Genomic DNA, 22313 nt, shown 5'->3' on the forward strand with positions numbered 1-22313 from the left:
ATGATGAGAATTACAAGGCAACACAGAAGGGGGCACGACCGTGGTGACAACAAGCAACGCTAGCGATGGGAGGGGCGACCCGCACTGGAGAAGACCCGCGAGACCGTACGAACGAACGACAGCGAAAAGAAAAAAGGGAAGAAAACAAGTGTCTAGCAGAAAGGCAATGCCGTCCTGCTGCGCTGCCACACGCACACGATGACGTCACTGTGCTTCGTCTAGTACATGAGCAAGTCACTACCCACTCAGGAAAGGTCATCGAGACTCGCATGTATGAAAGACAGCAGTCGTGTCTGAGCAGCTCCATCCCCTACACAGACACACACCGCCAGCGAATCATCTATGAAGCACCTGTACAATATGTTCTTCCCGCATTTCTATGGTATTCGTGCTCGAAGAGGAGAAACCGCCTTCGCCGCGACAGCACTGACACACGGAGAGACGCGACAGGTGCCGCCACGTCACAAACCCTCCCCGCTCACTGACTCTGGGCACATCACTTTCGAAGTGCCCTCAAAACAAAGGAAAGCTTCGTGGAGCCCTTGATAGCGTCCAACGCCTTCGTCTTGCTTGCCTTGGTCATCACGGAGAGGTCCTGCCCATTCAGGCCGTCCACCACCCACTTCACCTCACCCTGCGGGCCTGCGCGCAGAGACCGCAGAAATGGGTGCCTCTGCTGCGTCGGAGCAAAGGGGGGCAGCTTTGTCATGATAATGTCCTCTCCCGCAAAGGCCACCTTGATGTTCCACGGGCGCTTCGTACTCGACCGCTCCAGCTCCAACGTCGAGCCGTCGAACTTCTCGAGCCGGACATCGTTATCGAAGGTCAGCGGCTGTGCTTCGAGGAGTCGGTTCAGCGAGATCCGCGGCGCATCGTCTACTTCATCCTCAGCAGCGAGAGCCGCCTCCGTGGTGTCCGCTTTGGCGGACTGCTTCTTCTGCTTCTTGGCATTTTCCCGACCATGTTCGACGGCCACCTCTGCGGCCGTAGGCGGGAGGTCAACGAGTGGCACGTCCACCGGGGCTGAGGTGGAACCCTTGCCGATGTCATCTGGCTCTATAGCAGCGGTGTCCTCTTCAGCACGCGCGCCTCTTCCCTCTTCTTCAGATGTCGCTGCTGGAACGGCGGACGCCATTGAACCAGCACAGCGCTTCTGCTTCGCCTCGGCACCCTCGATCGTAGTGTCGCCTGCAGCGGCCTCGGACGGAAGCGCCTCTGCCTCCTCTGCGAGCGCGGCTTTGCCTAGCGACACCTCAGCGGCTTCATTGTCCTCGAAGTTCTCCAGTTGATTGTCGTCCTCCTCTGCAGCTTCCTGAGCAGGCGCGTCCTCGTTGTCCTCTGCCTCTTGCCCGTCCTCTGCAGCAGACTTCCCGCCCTTTTTCCTGCGGCCGCCGTCCCGCGCATTCGTTCCGTCCTTCTTCGCACGCCCCTTGGCCGTTTTGGCAGGTGCCTTCTTGCGCCCACGCGTCTTCTTTGGCGGCTCCGCCTCGGCCTCATCATCAGCCGCCTCGATGCGGTCCTTCGCCCCCTGCTCCGCGGTATCTGCGTCCCCAGCCAGCCCGTACTCCGCCGCGTTCTCTTCGGTGTCAGCGATCTGCTTATCCGCTTCCTGCACCTTTGGGACGTCCTCGCCATCAGCAACGTCCTTGAAACCGTCCGTGAGTGCGTGATCAGCCGCCTCCTCATCTGGGAGACCAGGTGCGGCCTCTTGTATACCGTCATCGTCTTCGTAGTGCTGCTGCCGCGATAGCTGCTCCAAGCGCGCGTCCTTCTCAGCGACTCTGTCGCAACTGTGATCATCCGCGTCCCCAGGGGCTCCAATCGTGGTAGTGGGCCTGGCCCAGTGCAGGTCCTCCAACGTCTCGAAAGTCTCCGCGTCCACCACCTCCACAGCGGGCGCATCAGCCTTATCGGATGCCGTGGTCTCGAGCTGCGCCTCCTGACTGTACTGCTTCAGAAACCCATCCGCGATCGAGTCGGCCAGATCGTCGATCTCACCTTGTGCCGAATTCATCATCTTCGTCGTCTCTGCCGGCTCATCAGCTGCCGCGTCGACCTCTCCAAGGGCCGTTGCTTCCGTGTGCGACACTGAAGGTGCTGCATCCACCGCTGGCGTCTCCTGCGCATCTGCCACCTCCTCAGCGGAGAGAGACCGCTCCACCTGAGGGGGCAGCGGTGCCTCAGCCTCAGGCGGCACGTCCCCTTTTGCATCCGTCACCTGCAGATGAAGGGTGAGCAGCAGCGAACCGGAGATGAGACTCTTCATTTCCGCCACCGACAGCTTTGCCATGTCGTGGTTGTTGACCTTCAGAACACGGAGACGGCCGCGCATGTCAAACAGAAGGTTCTTGGCGGCGTTGGAGAGCCTCATGTTCGGCGCAAAGTCAGAGAGAACGGCGGTGGTGCCCTTCAGATACTGCAGCTTCAGCCCCCACGAAATGAAAGTCGATGCGCGCTCCATCATGAGGAGACAGCGCTGGCCGACGCCGCCCTCGCCGCCTTGGTAGGACACTTCGAACAGAACCTCACGAGGCACCGTTAAGTCCGCCTGCTTGCGCCTCTCAATGGTGAGGCAGAGCGTCTTGGTGGTTTGGGTGAGGCTTGAGCGGAGCTTCTGCATAATGTCATCGCGGCTGGAGGCGACCTCTTCGCTGCTCAGGTGGACGGCGCGTACGCGGCGGCGGTTCACCTCGAAAATGGCTAGGCCGCCAGCCCCACCAGACTGCTGCTGGACGGCGTCGTACAGGCGTTCTCCAGCCTCGCTAGAGTTGCGCAGCTCATTCTCCACGCCCACAAGGAGGCCCTTGTCGTTCAAGAGGAGCCCCCAGCGCTGCGCCACGTCAGCGCGCTCCAGCGTTAGATGTCCCGTATATGGGTCATACTCGATCACTCTGGCAAACGCCTTCACGTTCGCCGTGGATGGCGTTGCAGCCGCCTCGGGCATCGGTGTCGTCCCCGGAGGAGACTCTGCTTCAGTCATGACGGCAGTGCTTGTAGCCGCCGCCCGCAGCGTACGTCGATCAGCGTCCACAGCGACCACCCAGCGCAGCACCTTGTAGAACGCCCCCTCGACTATCCGGGCGGGGACAGCGTTAGCTGCCGGGCTTCGAGGCATGTCCACCTCGGTCGGGTCGCTCTGCGGCTGCCGGCGCAGCGCCTGCGACGCAGTGTCGATACTGCGGTACGCCGTCTGCACATCGCGCACCAGCTGCGCGATGTCCTGCAGGTTGTTCTTGGTCGCGAGCAGGGCGCGGTGCTCATCCGCAGACCGTTTGCAATCCACCGCGGGGTCCAGCTCCTGCTGCACTCGCTGCTCGAGTACCTGCAGAAAAGATGTAAGGACGTCGTGGGAGGTGCCCTCGCTGAGACAATGCGCAAGCGCAACGACCGTCTTCGCGGGTGCGTTGTGATGAGCGAGAAAGGACTCTAGCTCCGGCATGAGCGGGTCTGCCTCGGTGTCATTGAGTACGTGCCGCAGAGAGGCCACGTCGTCGTGGACGGCGAGGGAGGCGCAAACGTGGTACAGCGCAGCCTCCAGCTCATAGAGCAGCTCCTTTGGGGTGTAGGAGAGGTGTGCCTGGATCGGGGTGCGGAGGTGTGTGACAATGATGCTCTGCACACGATGCATCTCGGTGACAAGAGCGCGATCGTAGTGGGGGTTTGCAACGATGCGCCGCGCCTGAGAATCGTACAACATAAATGGCGCTGTATACGTCTCTTTCATCCGCACCGTCTCGGCGTGGATGTTGGACTTGTGAGTCGCAGGCATGACAGGAGCACTGGGAGCTGGGGCAGACGCTGGTGCATGTGCCGCAGACGCTGGGGCCTCTTTCTGAGGCATCCTGGACAGCCGCCTGCCACGGTACATGATGAAGGTGGCGGTGCGAGAAAAAGACGAGGTGATCACGAGAGAGAGAGAGAGAGTTAGTAATAACGGAAGTTTCGATAAATCGCGCCAGTCTATGGATCTGTTCTTGTATCCGCGTATATATATATATATATGTGTGTGTGTGTACGCGTGCGTACGTGGGCTTGTCGGACTCTTGGTATATATCGGCGAGCACGTTGTGAGGGGAGGGGGAGGGGGGTGGACGTGCGCTACCCTCAGCTCTTCTGTGGGCTATCGAATCGCTCGACTGCGGGGAAGGGGGGGGGGCATGAGAAGCAAACAGCAGTGGGAAAAGGGAGATGAGGGTTGTCGTCCTTGATGAACGACCGTGTTCGAAGAGGCGAGTGGTAGCCACTAATCGCCACTGATGCTCGTAGAGGGAGAAAGCGGGGGGAATGTACAGCCGCTCACCATAAGGGCTGTCAGCAGCCGCCTTTGTCTCTGGGGATCGCACGAGTCCTAGGCAAAAGCCGTCCATCGACTAAGCATATCATCGAGGTGGAATCAACGCATCGAGCTCCCACCCACGCGTGGGGTTAGACTACGCATACTTGAGTGCAGAAACAGATGGAGCCCAGGCCCCTTTACAAAAAAATGACGCGGCACATGATCCGGTAAAGTCACGCTTCAAGCAGCACGGAGACGACGCCGCATCGCGTGTGTGCCTGAGCGCGCTTGTGCGATACCGGTGGCACCGGCGCCTAAAAGTCGGTTTCTCCTTCCGCTTCGTTATTCGCCGTGGTTCTTAGTTTTAAGTGGGCAGTTCACGAGTCGTCGCCACCCGCTCAACGGCAACATCAGCATCACCGCCACGTCCGCACGCACCGCAGCACTACACCGTCACGGACACATTCGAGAAGGCAGCCGCATGCATTACACAACATCGTCAGCGACGTGCTCTTCTGGGGACTCACCAATGATGTTCCTCTGCGCAAACGTCTTGTAGGCACGGCGTTCCGCATCCTGCTTCTGCCGAGCAGCGCGGTAATAGTCCTCCTTGGGGCGAAAAACCGTGTCTTTCAGGCGAAGGTCGAGCAGCGGCAGCTCCGTGTAACCGAACTCCTCCGCAACCTTCTCCAGGTTCACCTTCGTCTCGTCGTACACATCGCGCGGCCCAATAGTGCTGTAGGTGCGCATGGTGGCCTTGTAGGCGTAGTAGGCTGCGTTCTGGACAAGAAAAAGCTTCTTGTTCATGGACTTGAGCTTTTCGCCGATGAGAAAATAGCGACCACTGGCCCGAGTGCCGAGATCGCGAAATTCGAGTCGGTAGCGGCTGGCCCCGTCTCGGCGCAGGTGACGCAGCGCCCCAGCAACTTCGTTCGGACGAAAGAGAAGCAGAATATGTGTGTAGTTCACCGCTGCAGGGCTCGTCGCCTTGCTTCCCAAGGAAGCCTCTTCAGCTTCAGTGGTGTTCATAGCCTCCGCGCTGACCCTCCGCGCTACCACGGGAGCTGGGGTAGGAGACGTACTGCGCTTGCGCTGGCGAGCCGTCCTCTCCCGCCGCACCACCACTTCGGCTGCTGCAGACGGCGCGGTGCCTCCCGCGTCATTGCCCGCGTCAGCCGCAACTGCGCCGGGCGACAGTACCTCCGCTATGAATTCGTTGTAGTTGAGGAGGTCGGGAATGATGTCGTACTGCAGGAAGGTAGAGCCGCGCTGTGGGACAAGTCCATGGCAGGACAGGAGCACCGCCGCCGTCTTGCCATTTTTCCCCGACTCGACCGTTGAGTCAAAGGCGACGCAGAGCCGCTGGCGGTCCGCAGTGGTGTGCATGTTGGTGTACGCGCTCGCCCCCTCGTAGTCGCTCAGCAGCTGCACGTATGACGGCAGCTCACCCAGCAAGGAGTAGAGAGTGTCGTAGAGGAAGGCGACGCACTCGCGCGTGGCGACGTGTACGACGATGCCGCGGTGCGGCGCCAGGCCCTTCAGCAGGCCAAAGAGAAACTGAAAGCGATGCGCCCCCTGCGCCACGGCGTAGTGAACCGTCACTGGTGATCGAAGAGCCGCAACAACGCTGGAGACGGAGGCGTCGGAGGACTTACTCACCCCATCCACACCGCTGCCCAGACTGCGTTCTACACGCAGCGTTGTCAGCAGGTCCAGCTCCGGCTCCGTCAGCCATTCCTGCTCTGCCGCCAGAACAGCAAATGCCGGGACGTGGTGGAGGCAGTCCCACCGCTGCGCGTTGAGCGCGTGTGGTGTGGCCGTGGTCGGGGAAGATGATGCTCCTTTGATGCCCTTAAGCGTGTGCAGCAGAGAGTCGGTGTGCGTAGGCGCACGACGGAGCAAAAGGGCGCAGCTGCCAATGAACTTCCAAATAGCGCTGCGGCGGTCGACGGCGAGGAACGCTCCAGGCGTCGCCACCACCACGACCACCGCACCCGCTAACGCCGGAGTACTCTCCGTGACCTCGTCCTTCGGTGCCACCTCGTCGACCTTCAGCGAGCTCGACTTCGTCTTGCGCCGTTCCGCCGCCGGCGTCTTTGAGGTGGTGCCCCTTAACCTACTTGCGCCAGCACCACTGGGAGGGGACGGGAAAGTCGGGTGGCGGCAGATCTTGTCGTCCGTAAGCAAGAGGAGAGTTAGCCCGTAGCGCTCCTCTAGCTGCCCTGCAACTTCAGCGGCCTCGCTGCTGGTGTCGACCAGCACAAAGAGGGAGGAGCTCTCTGCGGTAGTTCTACGTGCCTCCTTGTCCTCGGCAGCGCGGCGTGCGGTGAGCTCCAGCGCCGACACTGCAAGCGTGTCCACCGCCGCAGCCATGTCAGCCACCTTCGCGCGAGTAACCGCTATGGCGGTCGCGCCATTCTCCGAACCCTCCGCGCGACACCGCATAGAGGGAGAGCCCGGCGCTGCGAGGGCAGCCGTCAGAGTCATCTGGGTGCGAGACAGCTTATGCGTCGCTCCACTGGAGAGACGGCCTTCCAGGTACTGCATGACGGAGGGCGAGAGCGGTGCCAGAGCCTTCTTCGAAACAGCCGTCAAGTCGGCAGCTTTCGCGCGAGCTGCTGCCGCTGCCGCCGCCTGCCGGGCAGCAAGGACGGGAACGACATCGCTGGCTCGCTTTGCCCTGGCCAGATGCTCTCCCTCCTTGCCGAGGTAGCTCTTCAAATGACGGAGGCCTCGCGTGTCCATTGCAGAGATACAGCAGGTGGTACCACAGGGGCGTGTGCACGTGTCGGTGCGGGCGAATATGTGCGCTGCAAGTGCAGCCCAGTGAAGGTGGAGGGCGGTAGGTGCGCACACCGGTGTCGGGCCCGTGAGAAAGGTGCAAAGAACGGGGGGAGGGGGGGGGGCAGAAAAGAGCGAGATGACAGACGGTAAGATATACCGAGTTGATGGGGAAGACACGCCAAAGATGTCCTCGAGAGGGAGATAAAAAGCCGAGGCAGGAGAACGAGACCGCCACGGAGTGCAGGAGTACCGCTTTCCAGCTGTCCGGTGCCCCCATCTCCTTCTTCTCAGTCACCACTTCTACGGGGCGGAATGCCCCGCCCCGTACCGTTTCTCGTCAGCCGCCCTCGTCTCGGATCACAGTACCTACGATCGAGGCTGACGCCACTCTACAGAACGCGACGCAGCGGGCATTTGACGTGGAGGAGATTGCGAGACATCCCAAATAAGGAAAGCCCGGGGTGTGTTGGGAGCATACGTACGCGCAATATGCGTGACGACAAGATCCAACGCTGACTCCGGTACAGGAACAATGCTCGCCTGCGCGCGTTCCTCCACCCCGCCGCCTTTACAAAAAAAAGGAAAATAAAAAGATGATCATTACCCAAGCGCCCACGCGGCAGTGATGCGAGAGTGATGGAGAGCGTCCGCAGCGACTCGCGTCAGGCCTACGCTGATGTCTTCAGCACCGAGGGCATGAACAACGCAGCAGGAAGCACAAAAAAGCATAAAGAACGAAACAAATGTGAAGAGATAAAAGGCACCCACCCACACCGAAAAAAAAGAAAAGCGATGAACGTCGAAGTTGGGCACAAGAACAACCGGCAGAGGGGGGCCGAGGTGGCGGGGGAAGGGGAGAAAAGGGACGCTGATACGGGCTGACCGCGTTTAACCCACACACATACACACATCACCACCACCACGACAGCGAACAAGAAAAACAAAAAGTTCGCTGCTCGCAGGCATTCAATAGAAGCTAAAACAAAAGATGTAAGCGGAGCGCTGCACGCGAAACATGCCAGCCCAACGCCGTGACGATGAAGATGTTAATTGATGCTCGCGTGTCGGACACCAAACGCGCAATGATAAGCCAGAGAGGACCGCACACAAACACGCGCACACACACGAGTCGCACAAGAAGAGAAAACCTTTTCGTTGTCGTGATTTCCATGCGAAAGAAATAACCGCAAGTCGATGCGCAAGCGGTCACTATCAACACACAGGTGCACATCGCGACAGAGAGGGTCCCTCCCCTCCATGTGCGAGGACGCGTGTCCGTGTGCGTACTCGCACTCTGAACAGCAATCGTGTTGCATGGTGAATCAGCATTCGTTTTTCTGTCGTGTTACATATCCTTCACCAGTTTTCTACTCGGTCGTCCACACTTTCCTTCTATCATCGCCTCAGATGATACAGCCGGCGAAGCAGAAAAGGGAAAAAGAGCGACACGAGAGAAGCGCTCACAGAAGGCTCAAGAAGCACGTGTGTGTCGCAGCTCTCTTCACACACCGTCCACACATCAGCGTTTCCTTGGGCTTCCCTTCAGCTGTGTCACACTCACGCGCCACTGCGTGCCCATATTTGTCTTGTGTGTGTGGTGTGTGTGTGGGTGTGTGGGTGTAAGTGCGTCTCTGCCATGCCCATACACATGTGCCTCTTGGCTGTAGGCCGCGTGAATGAAACAGACAACACCAAACGGCGCGTCTACTCGCTTGAAAGGTAAGCAGAAAAAAAAAAGATGGCGACATCAGCGCGCGCACAGGGGCGTCGTCAGACTCGCGCACCGCCCAAACGGTGTGTAGCACGGCACTATAAACAAAAAAAACGAGCACACACACGAAGCGAGGAGAAACGCTTCGTTAGGCAGTACGGAGCTGGCGGCCCCGAGAACGGGAAGGAAAGTGTTCCGCAAATCGGCCAGTTCGGAGTACAGCAGATCAACGACACAGGTGGGGGTGGGGGGGGGAAGTGTTGGTCTCTTTGCTCAACGAGAGCTCACACGACAACAAATATGTAGAGACAGCCTCTTCGCTTCTTCCTTCGCCTTGTACGCACAGAGAGAGACAGAGAAAGACAGCGAGGCTAGACAGAGAACCAAGACACGCATACGTGAACAGGGAAACGCCCCGTTCTCCCACAACGACCTGTCACACAACAAGACCACCACATGCAGGAGGACGCGTGCGTGAATGATACTCGTGCGTGCATGAGCTGGGTGGCGCCAGAAGATGCTTACCGCGCCCCCGAACCCCCCCCCGACAACCACCACCACTGACAGCTCGCAGTTGCCTCCCTTTTTGCAATCTGCTAAACGCTTACCTGCTCCAGCCCACTAACCGTTTCCTCTCGACGTGTCCACATCTCTGCCATACATAACCTGAACGCCACCCCACCCCTCTCCCGTCCGTGACAGGCCCTCATCCTGTAGTGCAGAGCAGAGGCAGGAGCGCGTTACAATAATGTGCCTACTCAGTCACCTGAGAGCATGGCTTCGGCCTCAAGCAGTACCCATCCCAACCTCTATGCAGGTCGTCTCACAGCCGCTCCCTGTCGTGCTGGTCGCTACCTGGTGCGTCCAGCCCGGCATGGCGCAGACTTTCTCCACCAGCAGGCCGTGTGAGGGCCGCGTGGGATGCGTTCGAGTCGAGTTGACACACCCTGCCCATCACACAGATGGCACAAGCCTGTCCACTGTCGCAGGCCCCTCCCACGCATCGCATTATCCAGGACCTGACCGCTGACATCAGCAGCGATACATCGCGCTGACATCTCCCTGCGTAGGTAGGCGCGTGACCCTGCCACCACCAGGAGTGGCTCAGCATTTGGCAGAGTGATAGGGAGGGGTGGAGGACTGCTTGGCTTCCTCCCACGTACAGAGTAAGGGGGCCGAGGGTGCACTGGAGCCTGGGATACCACGCAGGGAGGTGTATCTCTTCGCCATCAGGGAGCGCAGCAACGAAGACATAAAAATAAAACAGAGATGACGTGAGCGCGTGTCATCGCTGAATGTGCCGCAGAAGGAAATCGGGAGAAAAAGATGTTATACGTGACGCCACGCAGCACTTGATTGTACGGCTTTCGTTTCGGTGTGCTCCCCAGCGCGTGGCTCACGGGGAGGGAGGAAGGGGGGGCGGCATGACTGGGAACATGAAACAAGAGGGGGAGTGCACACACACGGAGCTACCACGGCACCCGCCCCTCTGCACCGGCACTAGCACGCACGGCGACACCTTGACAAGGATTGACACCCGGGCAACAAGAAGGGCGATGTGTCTGTCTGTGTGTGTGTGTGCGTATGAGGATGCAGCCTATCCCGAGGTCAAGTACGAAACACCCAACAAGACGCACACATATAGACGCTCCGCGCAGACCATGAAGAGAAACAGCGCGAAACGTTCGGGGGAGGGGAGGGTGAACGTCGAACGTGTGAAAGTGCAGTTACAAATTTAAGAAACGGTTGCCCACAGGAAACGAATGAGGTCGACATGAAAATATATTTTGCCTCTTTTTTTTACGGAGAAACGTGTGGGCGCTTACAGGGCAAGCGCACATTACGCACGCACACGCGCCATGACACATGTCCCGCCCCCCCCCACGCACGCAAACCCCGGCAGGAGGAGGAGTGGGACGGTGCCACCACGAAAAGGCGAAACACCTGCAACAGAAACAGAGGAAAGAGAGAGAGCTTGCTTTACATTTTGACCGTATCTTTGCCGTACCCCATGATTAGGCGAAAACAAAAAAGAAAACGGCAACACACGCACAGGCGCACAGGCACAGGCAGACACGCACCAACATGAAAGCAAACGGAAGGGCACGCGAGGCGGCGGAGAAGCAACGAGCCGGAGATACACGCGAGCCTGACAAGAGAAGAACAGAAAACAACAAACCAAAAAAAGAAAGAGGATTCAAAGCAGAGAATCGGAAGACAGCAGCCGTGTGGGGGGAGGGGGGCGGAGAACAAAGGAGGAGGAAGAAGTGGGTGGGCAGGTGAGCGGATGAAACCGCAGCAGACAACCGAAAAGGGGGAGGGGGTGGTGATATGAAGAAGAGACCGAAGACAAGAAAAACGACGTACCTCAGCAACATCGCAACACGTACGCACAAGAGAGCTACACACACACACACGCACACGCGCGCGCACACACGTACATGGATATAGAGAACTATACATATGAATACATGCCTACACATATACCTATAGTTGTACGCATGCGGGGTAGCGCGGAGCGAGAAAACAAATCACGCACGTCAACACGCATATCGTGACGAAGTGCCCGCGGGACTCGAGTGCAGTGAGCGTGGACTGTTGGGCGCTTCTCTTTGTGTGCGTGTGCGTTCAAATAGATCGTCTTGTTTAATCAAAGATAGAAAAAAAGGAAAGGCCGAAGCAGCCAACGTTCACAGTGTGGTGCGTACCAACAGGGATGGCACCATCGTCGTCCTCCGTATCCTCTGAGTCCACGCCACCTACTTCCGCGGCGCCATGGTTCCGCCTGCGCATCAAACCGTCTGAAAAAGGGTGTACCGACGGCTTTCGTAGACTGGCGTCCTCAACGTCCGTTTCCACGTCTTTTCCGAGTAGACAGCTTGCCGCCATCTTGTGCGCGCTGCCGACCAAGTCGACACTTTCTGGCACGTGTTTCAGCAGGTGGCATTCGGAAGATGCAGTCATCACGTTGGCGCCGTCCGTCTCACGGGTTGCTTTGACAGTGTTGACGGTCGTCGCGGGCGCGGACTCAGTTCCGCTGGACGTGCCGATGCAATCGACAGCCCTAGCAGCAGCGCTGTCGCCCACGGCAACTGATCGCTGCTTGCTGGGTTTTTCGATCGCCCTCAGTTTCAGGCCTCGGCGGTAGTTCAGCACCTTTTCCCTCTGTGCTGTGTTGCACGCCAGCGCCCAGCGCAACGGAAGGTATTCGTTCTCCAGTGGGTGTGGCTGCAGCGGCTCCGGATCATTGCCGTGGATCTGCCAGCACCCGTCGCCGTATGTCGGCTCCGTTTGACCTACCGATGTTGATGACGGTGATGGCGGTGAGGGGAGCAAACTCCGCTGGATCACCGCGCGTTCCTCGGCAGAGTCGGCGCGCTGCAGGTGAGGAGTGAAGTAATAGTAGTACCAAGCCAGCCACTCCTCCGCGTCGCGCGCAGCGCTGTGAGTGTGCCGCTGCCGCTCAAACAACTCCATGGAGTGGAGCACCGTCGCCGCAACGCACACGGACCCGTGGACAGCGGAAGTAGTGCCGCCCGAGGCAACAGCGCCGTCCTCCAGCTCCGAAAGTGTCGGCAACGTAGAAAATCCGTCATCATCGCAGGCTTGCATGCCAAGGTATGCCTTTACGTCCGTAAACAGCTCTCGCCACACGTTCTCGAAGCGGTACTCGGCCAGCTGGTAGTCGACCGGCTGCACTTGGAAATAGCAGGCAACGGAGTCTGAAGTACCGCCAGAAGCGCTCGACTGCAACTCGCTTCGGTTGTACACTACAGTGCGGCAGAACTCCGAGTGGTACAGGCGCAGCGCACCAGAGCCGCACTGCAGCACCGACCGCTCCAACCCTCTGATCTCGTCCTTCGTGCTGTACTGAGCCAGAATGGGGATGATGTAATAGTAGTAGAGCTGCGCAAGACGGCGATGGGCCTCGCGCGCCTGGCGATGAGCCTCTGTGATGAGAGCAAACAGCGCACACTCCTGCTGGCGGCGCTGCGCAAAGAGCACACGCTCAACATAGGCCCGAGACCCAAGCAAGTACTTTCCAGCCGGAATGTGCTGGCTTCCACCTCGCACCGCGGTCGCCTTCCGGTCAGTGCGAGAGGCTGCAGCTTCGCCGCTGACGTCCCTCGCCTTTGAGGCGGAGTCCCGGCATCTCAAGATGGAGCCGTACATGAGCGGAAGTCCCGTCTCCACACTCACATGCTCGTCGTCAAGCACGATCTGACTGCTGCCGTTGCTAGAGCGACTGGAGCAACTCACAGAGCGGTCGTTGTCCTCCGCAAGCGCTGCCGCCTCCTCAGCGCCGCCCTTCACCTTCTTGGGCAATTGTGTATAGTGGCCCAGTCTTGCGAGGAGCGTCTCGGGTAGATCATAGGACAGCGGCTGCGTGCCTTCGCGCAAGGACTCGAGAGCCTCATTGGTCAGACACGAGGAAACCACAGCAGGGGTGGCTGCAGCAGTAGCGGCGGCAGTACTCGGCGAGCCTCTTTCTTTCGCATTGTGCACGTCTGCTTGCCTGCACGTCTCGTCTGTCTCACAACTGCTTGCGTGCGGCCCCGCAGAGGCAACGAGTACCGCCCACGCCTCTTTGTACTCGCGGTTACGCTTCGCTGTCTCCTTCAGTTGCTGACGCCTCTGCAGACGCTTCTTTGTCAGCTCCTCCCGTGAGATGAGCCGCCGCTCCGTGGAGGGCCCTGACCCACGCGACGATGCGGCGCCGCTTTCCGTCGTCTCCGTTAGAGGAGCGCTGCTGCAGCCTGCAAGCGGTGCTGTAACGCTGAAGTTATCGCCCAAGGTCGGGCTCCACAGCAGAGTCGGCGTGCGCACCTGGCACCGCCGTGTGTCAAAGACGTGAAATACTGGCGGATGCAGCAGAGCCTCTCCTGCGTTGGACTCTGCAACATCGCTCTGCACCTCCTCATCCTCGAACTCCTCTACATCACTGCTAGTGTTCACCATGCAGCATGACATCACGGAGTCCTCAGGATCATCAAGGTGCTCGTGGTCGTCCTTTGATAGTGGGGTGCGGGCACAACGCCCCTCTCCGCTGGAGGCACGCACGGAGTATCGCCCCTGCGGCACATCCCCTTCGCTACCCGTGCACCCTGCCGCGTGTTCCTGACTCTGCCCGTCTGCCTGCTCTACATCCCCCACCACGACATGAGGTTCGTTCACATCGAGCAGATGTGTCAGCGGGGCTGCCTCCACGTACGGGTCGTAAACCTCCGGCCGACATAGCAGTCGACTCCAGAGAGAGAGTTGACCCCGCTTCGCCGGCGCCGCGACACTGTGGAGCCGCGACCGCTTTGGCTCCTCCTTGCACTGCGCATTCATGGCAGACACCCGCTGGATCTGTGTGCACAGCACCACTTTCGGAGGCGAGCGATCGCCGTCTGCTTGGGTGCTCGAGACTGTCCTCCTCCTTCGCTCACGGTGCGCTTGCGCACCCTTCCCCTCCACAGCCTTCACAACGCCGCCAGAGAGCATTGTAAAGAAGCCCATCGGATCGTGAGACAACGACGACAATGACGGTGGCAGCAATGACCAGCGACCCGCGATTCACAGTAAACGTGAAGGACCTATGTAGCCTTATCGACCACTGCAGTTCTGGGAAGCGGAGCAGGGACGCTATCCACCCCGCGTCCGTGCTCCGCAATACGTCGGCGATACTTGCAAGGACGACGATATCCGTCGACGCGACCCCGCGAGCCCTCGGCGGCACGAAAACGAAAAGCAGCACCTGGAAGACACGCACCGGCAGGCAGGCAGGCAAGCAGGCAGACTGTAAGAGAGAGAGACTGAGCGAAGACACCACAAAAAGACAATAAAAAACAACAACGGCGTGAAAAGGAAGAAACAAAAGCGCCGAGGACGCGAAGTACCGCAGCGCCTACACCTGCGAGCGCTAATGAACAGCTACGCGCAGCGGCACCACGGAGAGGTGCCACCTGCACCGGGCAGCCCGACTTCCTCTATGCGATCTTCTGCCACCGTACTCGCTGCGTGCTGCCTCCCGCGGGGCCGAAGGTGCCGCGAAAGACGAGAAACACGAAAGCAGCGACAACGAAAAAAAAGAAGAGCGCACAGGCAAGAGTGACAGACGAAAAGGCCACCCTTTAGCCCATCTCCCCTACCCCACCCGCCTTGCACTCTCTCCCCTCCACGCGACCTCACGTTTGACAGTCACGGAGACCCAAACACGAAGAGAGGAAGAGCAGAGAACGAAAACTTATTTGCTTTTCCGTGTGAAATGCCCAAGTGAGTCGCTCGACAGACAGATGAGAGATGTACAGGTGTATGGGTATGGGTATGTATGTGTGTGTGCGCGCGTATAACCCTCAGCAGCGTCTCCGACCGCCCGCATGCTTTTCGAAACGGACGTCCGACAACACCAAGACAACCCACAGGCCCGGCTAAAGGGTCCGTCCAGACGCGAAAAAAAAACGAAAAAAAGTGGAGGGGGCGAATGTACCGCCGTCCAGGCACAACGGAGAACGCCGACAAGCGTGCGAAGCGAACGTGCTAGCAAGTGGAAGGGCCAACGAGAGTGAGGTGGCTAGCATACGCGTTCTGCAGTGAAGCGTGAAGCGCGGAGAAACACACAGAGAAGCGTGGATGGCCGGAAACGATGGCGTGGCGGAGAGATGAGGAACATTCACAGGAGGAGGAGAGGGGGTAGGAGAAGAAGAGCCATGTGCGAGCGAAGGACGGCGTGCAGGTCACCGGATCCTGAGGTCACGGGAGCGCGCACGCAAAACCCTAAACACGCCAGCGCAGCGGTGAGCAGAGACCCCTTTCTCTTTTCGTTTGGAGAGAGGAGCGGCTGTTCGCACATCTTTCTTCATGCGGCACACGAAACCAGGAGGAGAAGCATCTATGTCCGTTGGGCCACGAACCACAGGCAAACGCCTCCGCCGCATAGAGGTCGGTATTTCTTTGTGTTCGTGTTACTGCGGTTTCACCATAGGTGTCCGGTACGTCATCCCGCGGAAGCAGCTTTGACAGAAGCCCATGGCGACGCAGCGCAGCGCTTCCGACAGAAGGGGATGGAAGGGGGCATGCGAAGAGCACTCGAAAGAAAAGAGAGAAACAAGCCTGGTGGCTCCCGACACAGTCATCCGTGAGAGTCGAGGGACAAACATCAGCCGCCTCGATCCACAGCACCACATAGTGCGGCTTCGAGAGTCTCCATGTTCGACATTGGAGGACTGGATCCTATACTACGGGGGTGGCCTCGGCACGCCTCCGGCATCTGCCCTCCCCCCGCTCCGATGAGCCCACCCGCCCAGATACAGGGGATACCGCACATGTCGCAGACATGCACTTCGCCGCTCATTTGCATGCATCTCTTCGCACCCTTGGCCTCCCCATGCCTTGTGTGAACAAGATACATCATGCCCACCACCGCTGAAGCAATGCGCGCGCAGTACTCGAATTCTCGCATCATGGGGCCTGGTCCACCACGGCGTCGCTGCCTCGGGAAGGGACGGAGGCGTGCCTCGAGGGCCTGCCCGCGTGGGCCGCCACAGGCGCGACGCAGCCACGACCGCCAGCGTCACCGGCGCAGCGCCAGCGCAGCCCTGGCCGCCGCACCAGCTGTCCGCAGCCAGCGCCCAAGGCCAGGTCGCAGGCTGCCTGGCGTCCCCACAGAGCAGGCGCTCGGCCCCCATGCCACCACGCCGTGGCCGGCGTCCTCAGGGGAGGCACGGAGTAGCCTACTCGAAGGTCAGACGCATCATCAGCGGCGCATCTGAGTGCGACTGGAGGTGCTCGCGTACAAGTGAGCAGGCACACATGGTCCACGAGCGAGTGACATGGAAAAGCAAAACGGGAAAAGGGGGAGAGAGGGAGCAAGTGAGCGTTGAGTTACCAGGATGAAGGCAGATTGCCTTCGTGTCAAGCACCGCTTTCCTCCTCAGCGAGTGCATGCGTGTCGTGTCGCTTGGCATGCCTGAGAAACGTCGTTCTGAAGTTTCGATGGCTTTTTTTCTTGTTATTGTTTGTGTATGTATACAGGCGCTGTCTCTCTGACTGTTTTGAGAGTCACTCATGATAAGGGGAGGAGGAGGAGGAGGAGGAGGGGCAGCAGTTGGCGTGTACCCCCCCCCTCCGCCGCCTCCTCCCGCCCTCCCTCCACCACAAAGAAAAAAAAAGGAACAGAAAAGATACGCAGCGCGAAAGCGGAGCAAGCGAGACCCGTTTTTCTTCGGCTGTGTGGCGTTGCTCTCACTCTCTATATATATATGTGTGTCTGTAGATATATAGATACCGGGCATTCAATGCCTGACATGGACGCCCACACCTTTCTCCAGCGTGGTACCAGACACAGCGAAAAACAAAAGAGAGCACACAATGAAACAGCAAAACTCGCCGAATAGCAACCACATATGCACGCACGGGAAGCCCAGATATAGACCAGAACACCTTCGCGATGGCGCCAGCGAGATCGAAACGAAGAGCCTAAAAGAAATGCCTCGCATAGTGCGCGGTCCCTTCCCTCGTCGTCAGTCAGCAGCACCGTGCGCCGCACCAGCAACGCAGATGCTGCAACGTTCTGTGCCTCCACCGAATCCCACGTTAGACACGTGAGACGGAGTGCCGCGTGTGACAAAATGGCGCGGTGAAGATGCGGCAAGGGTTGCGGACATGAAAAAAAAGACAATTTCCAAGAGCCGATTGCTGCTGCGAAGCGCCTCCAGGCATGTGCAGATGCACCCGGCAAACGACCGAGAAAAAAAAGAGGTAGAATCCATACAAGAAAAAAAAAGCCATACAAAACACATAACGTATGTAATATATTATATATAGATAATATATATAATGTATACATATAATATATAAGATTTACCTACGTCTGTCTGTTGTTCGTTCGAGGCAGACGTGTGTCAGGGTCAGTGGAAGGGCCGGCAGATGCACCACCACCACCATCCACACACATACACACGCGCACGAGCGAAAAAAAAGATCAGCGACACAACGCGGCAGAAAATCAAGCCGTTGTGACGGAGACGGTGTAGGAAAACGGACAAGGGCAAAGGTAACGGTGCGCCATTACCTATCCTCTGCTCCCACGCGGTCAGTCGCTGCCACACAGAACATGACTCGAACGCCATGCTCCTACCCCACTCGCCCTGTGACAGCTCCTCATCGTATAGTGCAGAGCCCTTGCCGGCGCACGCATTACAGCAGTGCGCTGACCCAGTCTTTTGAACACGGCCTCTGTCTCATACACTACCCACCCACCCCGTTCCGCAGCCGCTCCCTGTCGTGCCGGTCGCTACCTGGTGCGTCCAGCCCGGCATGGCGCAGACTTTCTCCACCAGCACGCCGTGTGAGGGCCGCGTGGGATGCGTTCGAGTCGAGTTGACACACCCTGCCCATCACACAGATGGCACAAGCCTGTCCACTGTCGCAGGTCCCCCCCCCACGCATCGCACCGTCCAGGACCTGACTGCTGACATCAGCAGCGATACATCGCGCTGACATCTCCCTGCGTAGGTAGGTGCGTGACCCTGCCACCACCAGGAGTGGCTCAGCATTTGGCAGAGGGATAGGGAGGGGAGGAGGACTGCTTGGCTTCCTCCCACGTACAGAGTAAGGGGGCCGAGGGTGCACTGGAGCCTGGGATACCACGCAGGGAGGTGCGCCCTCTGCACCGCCGTCATCAGGGGAGCCTTTATCCGCTAAGCACACACAAAAAAGAGAGGGTCCTGTGTGTCTGCGAGAGAAAGAGCGGTAGAGTCACAACGATGGTGACCCGCGGCACACGCATCGACACAGTGAAAGAGCGACGTGCGCGCCAGCATAGAAAGCAAGAGAGTATGCGAATAAAAACATACGAGAAACAGGAGGAACCAAAACGGTAAAAATAGAGACACCGAAGACCAGGAAGTTACGATGCAGCAAAGGGAGGACGGTCAGCCCATCCGGCGTGCCCTTCGCGGTCGCATCACACTGCACGCAGGAGCTGTGTGTGAGAAAAAAAGAGATCGTGGATTGATGACGCCGTTCGTGCCCCCCCCGCACACACACACACACCAAGTTAGACGCGCAGACATACTCGGGAGGGGCAGGTGAAAAGACGTACGCGCGACCCATACAGTATGGGGGAGGAGGAGGAGGGGCGGGGCAGAAAAATAGAAGGCACTGAAGCAAGGCACACAGACACATACACAAAGAAGGCGTCGCAATGCAATGTGAAGACAACAGTGACGAGGAGGAAAAGGCAGAGAAAAGGAGAGCGAAGTTCGTTATCCAAAAGCAAAGAGGGAGGTCGCAGAGAGAAGCATGTGAAAGGTCGCATGACGAGAACACAGAGCACATATATATATGTGCAAGTGAGTGCAACTTTCTCACACACACACCGCCACCACACACACCATTCCCTTACAAATGAAGCGCCGCACACAACGCGGGTGTGGCACCTGCTGCCTCATCGCTACACACCTCATCAGGCACCAACACGAGGGCTGCTCAGCCACGGCCAATGTAGGAAAGAGAAGAAACCTAAAAAACAAACGCTCGAGGAAGCTCACGTATGAGTAGGGAGCGTGCGTGGGGCACCCTCGAGGTTAAGAATGGGTGTCATAGGGATTGCGTACCACGCCCATACACTCGCACACACACACGTCACAGAGTGGCACGCGTGCACAAGAGCACGCACGGAAGGGGCACAAAAAAATCGACCCGATGAACGAACATCGATGACACAAAAGGCACGCACAGACACGAAACAACCTATATACGGAAGGAGATACGGCGAAGAGATCTGTGAAGGGTGCCATCGCATCCTCCCAATTCACATATACGTGAGACAACGCCGAACAAGCAATAAAAAAAACGGAACAGAAGCGAAGACGACGACGTCGACGGGTGAGGGAGGAAGTCGGCACGTGTGCTAAAAAAAGCGCTCGCTTCGAAGGAGTAAAAAGAGCTCCGCTCCATCCTCCCTTTTACGAGGGAACTTACTGAGGAAGACTCCCAGCAAGAGCGCCATACTCATCGAGTCCCATAGGGATGGAAGATGTGCGTGTTCATGACCATGTCGAGCGAACACACGCACAGAGCCTGCCCAACGAGACAATATGGACGGCCACGCTCCTGTCTCCACCTCTCCAGTTTTCTTTTTTTCTTTCCTGATTTTGCGCCACTGCTACACCAAAGAAACAGCTAGCCCTTGTGGTGTACTTATTGCGTCGCAGAGAGGGTCTTCGACTCGTTGAGCAATGGATGCGTGATCGGTCCATACATGCGAAAAGTGTTTGTAGCAGCACTGCCTGTGCGACAATACGCGAGATTGCTGTCTATGGCAGCCTTAGCATCCCCACAGATCCGCGAACATGCGTGGGGAACGACGCACTCAAAAACAAAAAAAAACACAAAAAAAAGCACAAGAAAGGAGCCACCACCACCACCACCACCACCACCACCACAACAACAACAATCACAGGAAGAACAAAAATGAGATGCGTCACAGCACCCCTGCTGTATCCACATGGAGGAAGGGGTGTGACAGACGGGTCGGGAGGAGAGGGAGGGAGGGGGAGGGAGGGCTGGTGATCGTCTCCTCACCTCAAAACCCGCACAAGTCGAGACGCACGGGAAATCGGATACGAATGTGCGGAGCAGGAGCGGGACAGGCGCACGCAGGCCATGCGAAGCTGCCCCACACACCCACTCCTTTTACGCCCTTTTTCTTTGCCTTTTCCACCGCTTGTCTAGCGACGGGACGACGCCCCGTGTGAGCGGCTCGAATGTGAAGAGCTGCCGGCGCATGGAAGCAGAAAGGCGAATCACCCCCCCCCCACACACACACACGCACACACAAGCACACAAAATTAAGGTGAGACAGAGAGCAGCGTGCGGAGAAGGAGGGCGAGAGCGATGCGAATAAAAGGCGAAGCGCAACGAACAAGAGAAACAGATGGAGGATGTTAAGGATTGCACACCAAACGGAGAGACGGACACAATAAGCACCGATGAAAGGGGGACAACAGCCGCAAGAAGAAGAGGACGAGCGAATCTACGGAAACACTCAAGGGAACAGCTCAAACGAAGAAAAAGATCAGGGGGAGGGGAGCGGGGGGTTGGGCGGACGACGTCCGGGCGGAGGGGTGAGGTGATGGATGATGGGGGGCGGGGGCGGTGTAAAGCAAAGAAATGAAAAACAGGAGAGGAGATGCAGCACCCCAAGAGAGAGAGACATGTGAACAGACGAAAAGGTGTGAATGAAAAACAAAGCTCACACACGCATGTGGACCGCATCGAGAAAATAAAACTCTGACAATCCGCAAAACAACGACGCGAAATCGACCATGTGAAAGGGGGGAAGAAATAAACGGTGAGGCAGACATGGAAATGAACGGAAAAAAAAAACGTGAAGAAGCGGGCCGGAAAACCGCACACGACGGCGTGCGTGAGTTGTTTTTTTCGTTTTGACGCGTACAATGCCGCACGCGCGCTCCGACGCGATAGCCACTCAGCATATGCAGTACAAATGTTTGGAAAGCAAACAGCTCCACGAAATCGATCTACGGCGCCAGAAAGGACGGGAGGGGGAGGACGGGACACTCATACATACACAGGTGAGGATATGCCCATGTGACAACGGGTCTAGGAGAGATAAAAAAAGATGGGGCGGGGTGGGTGGGGGGGAGTGCAGGCGAAAGTGACGTCGGCGATGGCAACGAGGCACGATAAACGTGCAGGGAAGACAGGAGGAGACCAGACCAAACACGCGAAGCGCGACCCGCACACAACGCGCACACTACAGACCGCGCGAAAGGACTGTAACGAGGCGGGCAGCGGGAGAGAGAACCAATGCGGGAGAATCAGAAACAGCTCGCACAAACGAAAAGCACAAGGCATAGCCGAAGCATTGGCCGCAATGACCCTCATACCTTGACGCCTGCTATCCAGAAAGGGCAGCGAAAATGCTGGTGCGCTTTTTGTTGATGATGATCCCTTCCAGGCACCAAAATGTATAGTCCTGGTGACCAATGAACGCCATCACGCAACGGCACCTCGAGAAGACATCCATCACACACACAGACACAGACAAGGAGAGAGTGACAGACGGGGGAAGGTCAAAAACAAGATAATAATAATAACGCAAACGGCACTGCTAGTTTCCTACTCGACCAAACGTGTGAAGGAGGGAGGAAGGGGAGTATGTTACGAAGTGCTAGAGAACCACACGAGAGAAATACGATGGAAATATACGGAAAAAAACGGATGCTACTACACGCAGGGACACATATATATATATATATATATATACCGCATCACCGCTCTGGGCTACATTCAAAGAGTGATGGTGTCAGAGACAGTGTGTGTGTGTGTGTAAAAAAAAATAGAGGAGGGTCAGGAACGAACAGTAGACCGACAGAAGGACCGGAGAGGAAGTGGAGTGCCAACTCTAAAACCGAGGAATACAAGTACCCCACCGAGACAGAAAAAGGCACCGAAGCAACTCGCTACAGTTGCTCACTCAGACAAGGGCAGAGACAGAGAGAGAAATGGGGATCGGAATGGCACACCGGC

General features: G+C 57.9%; 3 protein-coding genes across 3 annotated transcripts; all 3 read right to left on the bottom strand.

Annotated features, from left to right (window-relative positions):
- Nucleotides 1–496: 496 nt before the first annotated feature.
- Nucleotides 497–3868, bottom strand: LMXM_30_1000 (conserved hypothetical protein; the record flags this gene model as incomplete). The annotated part of the gene is made up of 1 exon (XM_003877568.1): nt 497–3868. One exon carries the CDS (start codon nt 3866–3868, stop codon nt 497–499), a length of 3372 nt encoding a protein of 1123 aa, XP_003877617.1.
- Nucleotides 3869–4762: 894 nt separating this feature from the next.
- On the bottom strand, nt 4763–7021 carry LMXM_30_1010 (conserved hypothetical protein; the record flags this gene model as incomplete). The annotated part of the gene is made up of 1 exon (XM_003877569.1): nt 4763–7021. The coding sequence occupies one exon, from the start codon at nt 7019–7021 to the stop codon at nt 4763–4765; it is 2259 nt and encodes a 752-aa protein (XP_003877618.1).
- A 4396-nt stretch (nt 7022–11417) lies between these two features.
- Nucleotides 11418–14273, bottom strand: LMXM_30_1020 (conserved hypothetical protein; the record flags this gene model as incomplete). Its single annotated transcript, XM_003877570.1, has 1 exon — nt 11418–14273. The coding sequence occupies one exon, from the start codon at nt 14271–14273 to the stop codon at nt 11418–11420; it is 2856 nt and encodes a 951-aa protein (XP_003877619.1).
- Between the last annotated feature and the right edge of the window lie 8040 nt (nt 14274–22313).

Source organism: Leishmania mexicana, chromosome 30, assembly GCF_000234665.1.
Source record: "Leishmania mexicana MHOM/GT/2001/U1103 complete genome, chromosome 30".
NCBI lineage: Eukaryota > Euglenozoa > Kinetoplastea > Trypanosomatida > Trypanosomatidae > Leishmania > Leishmania mexicana.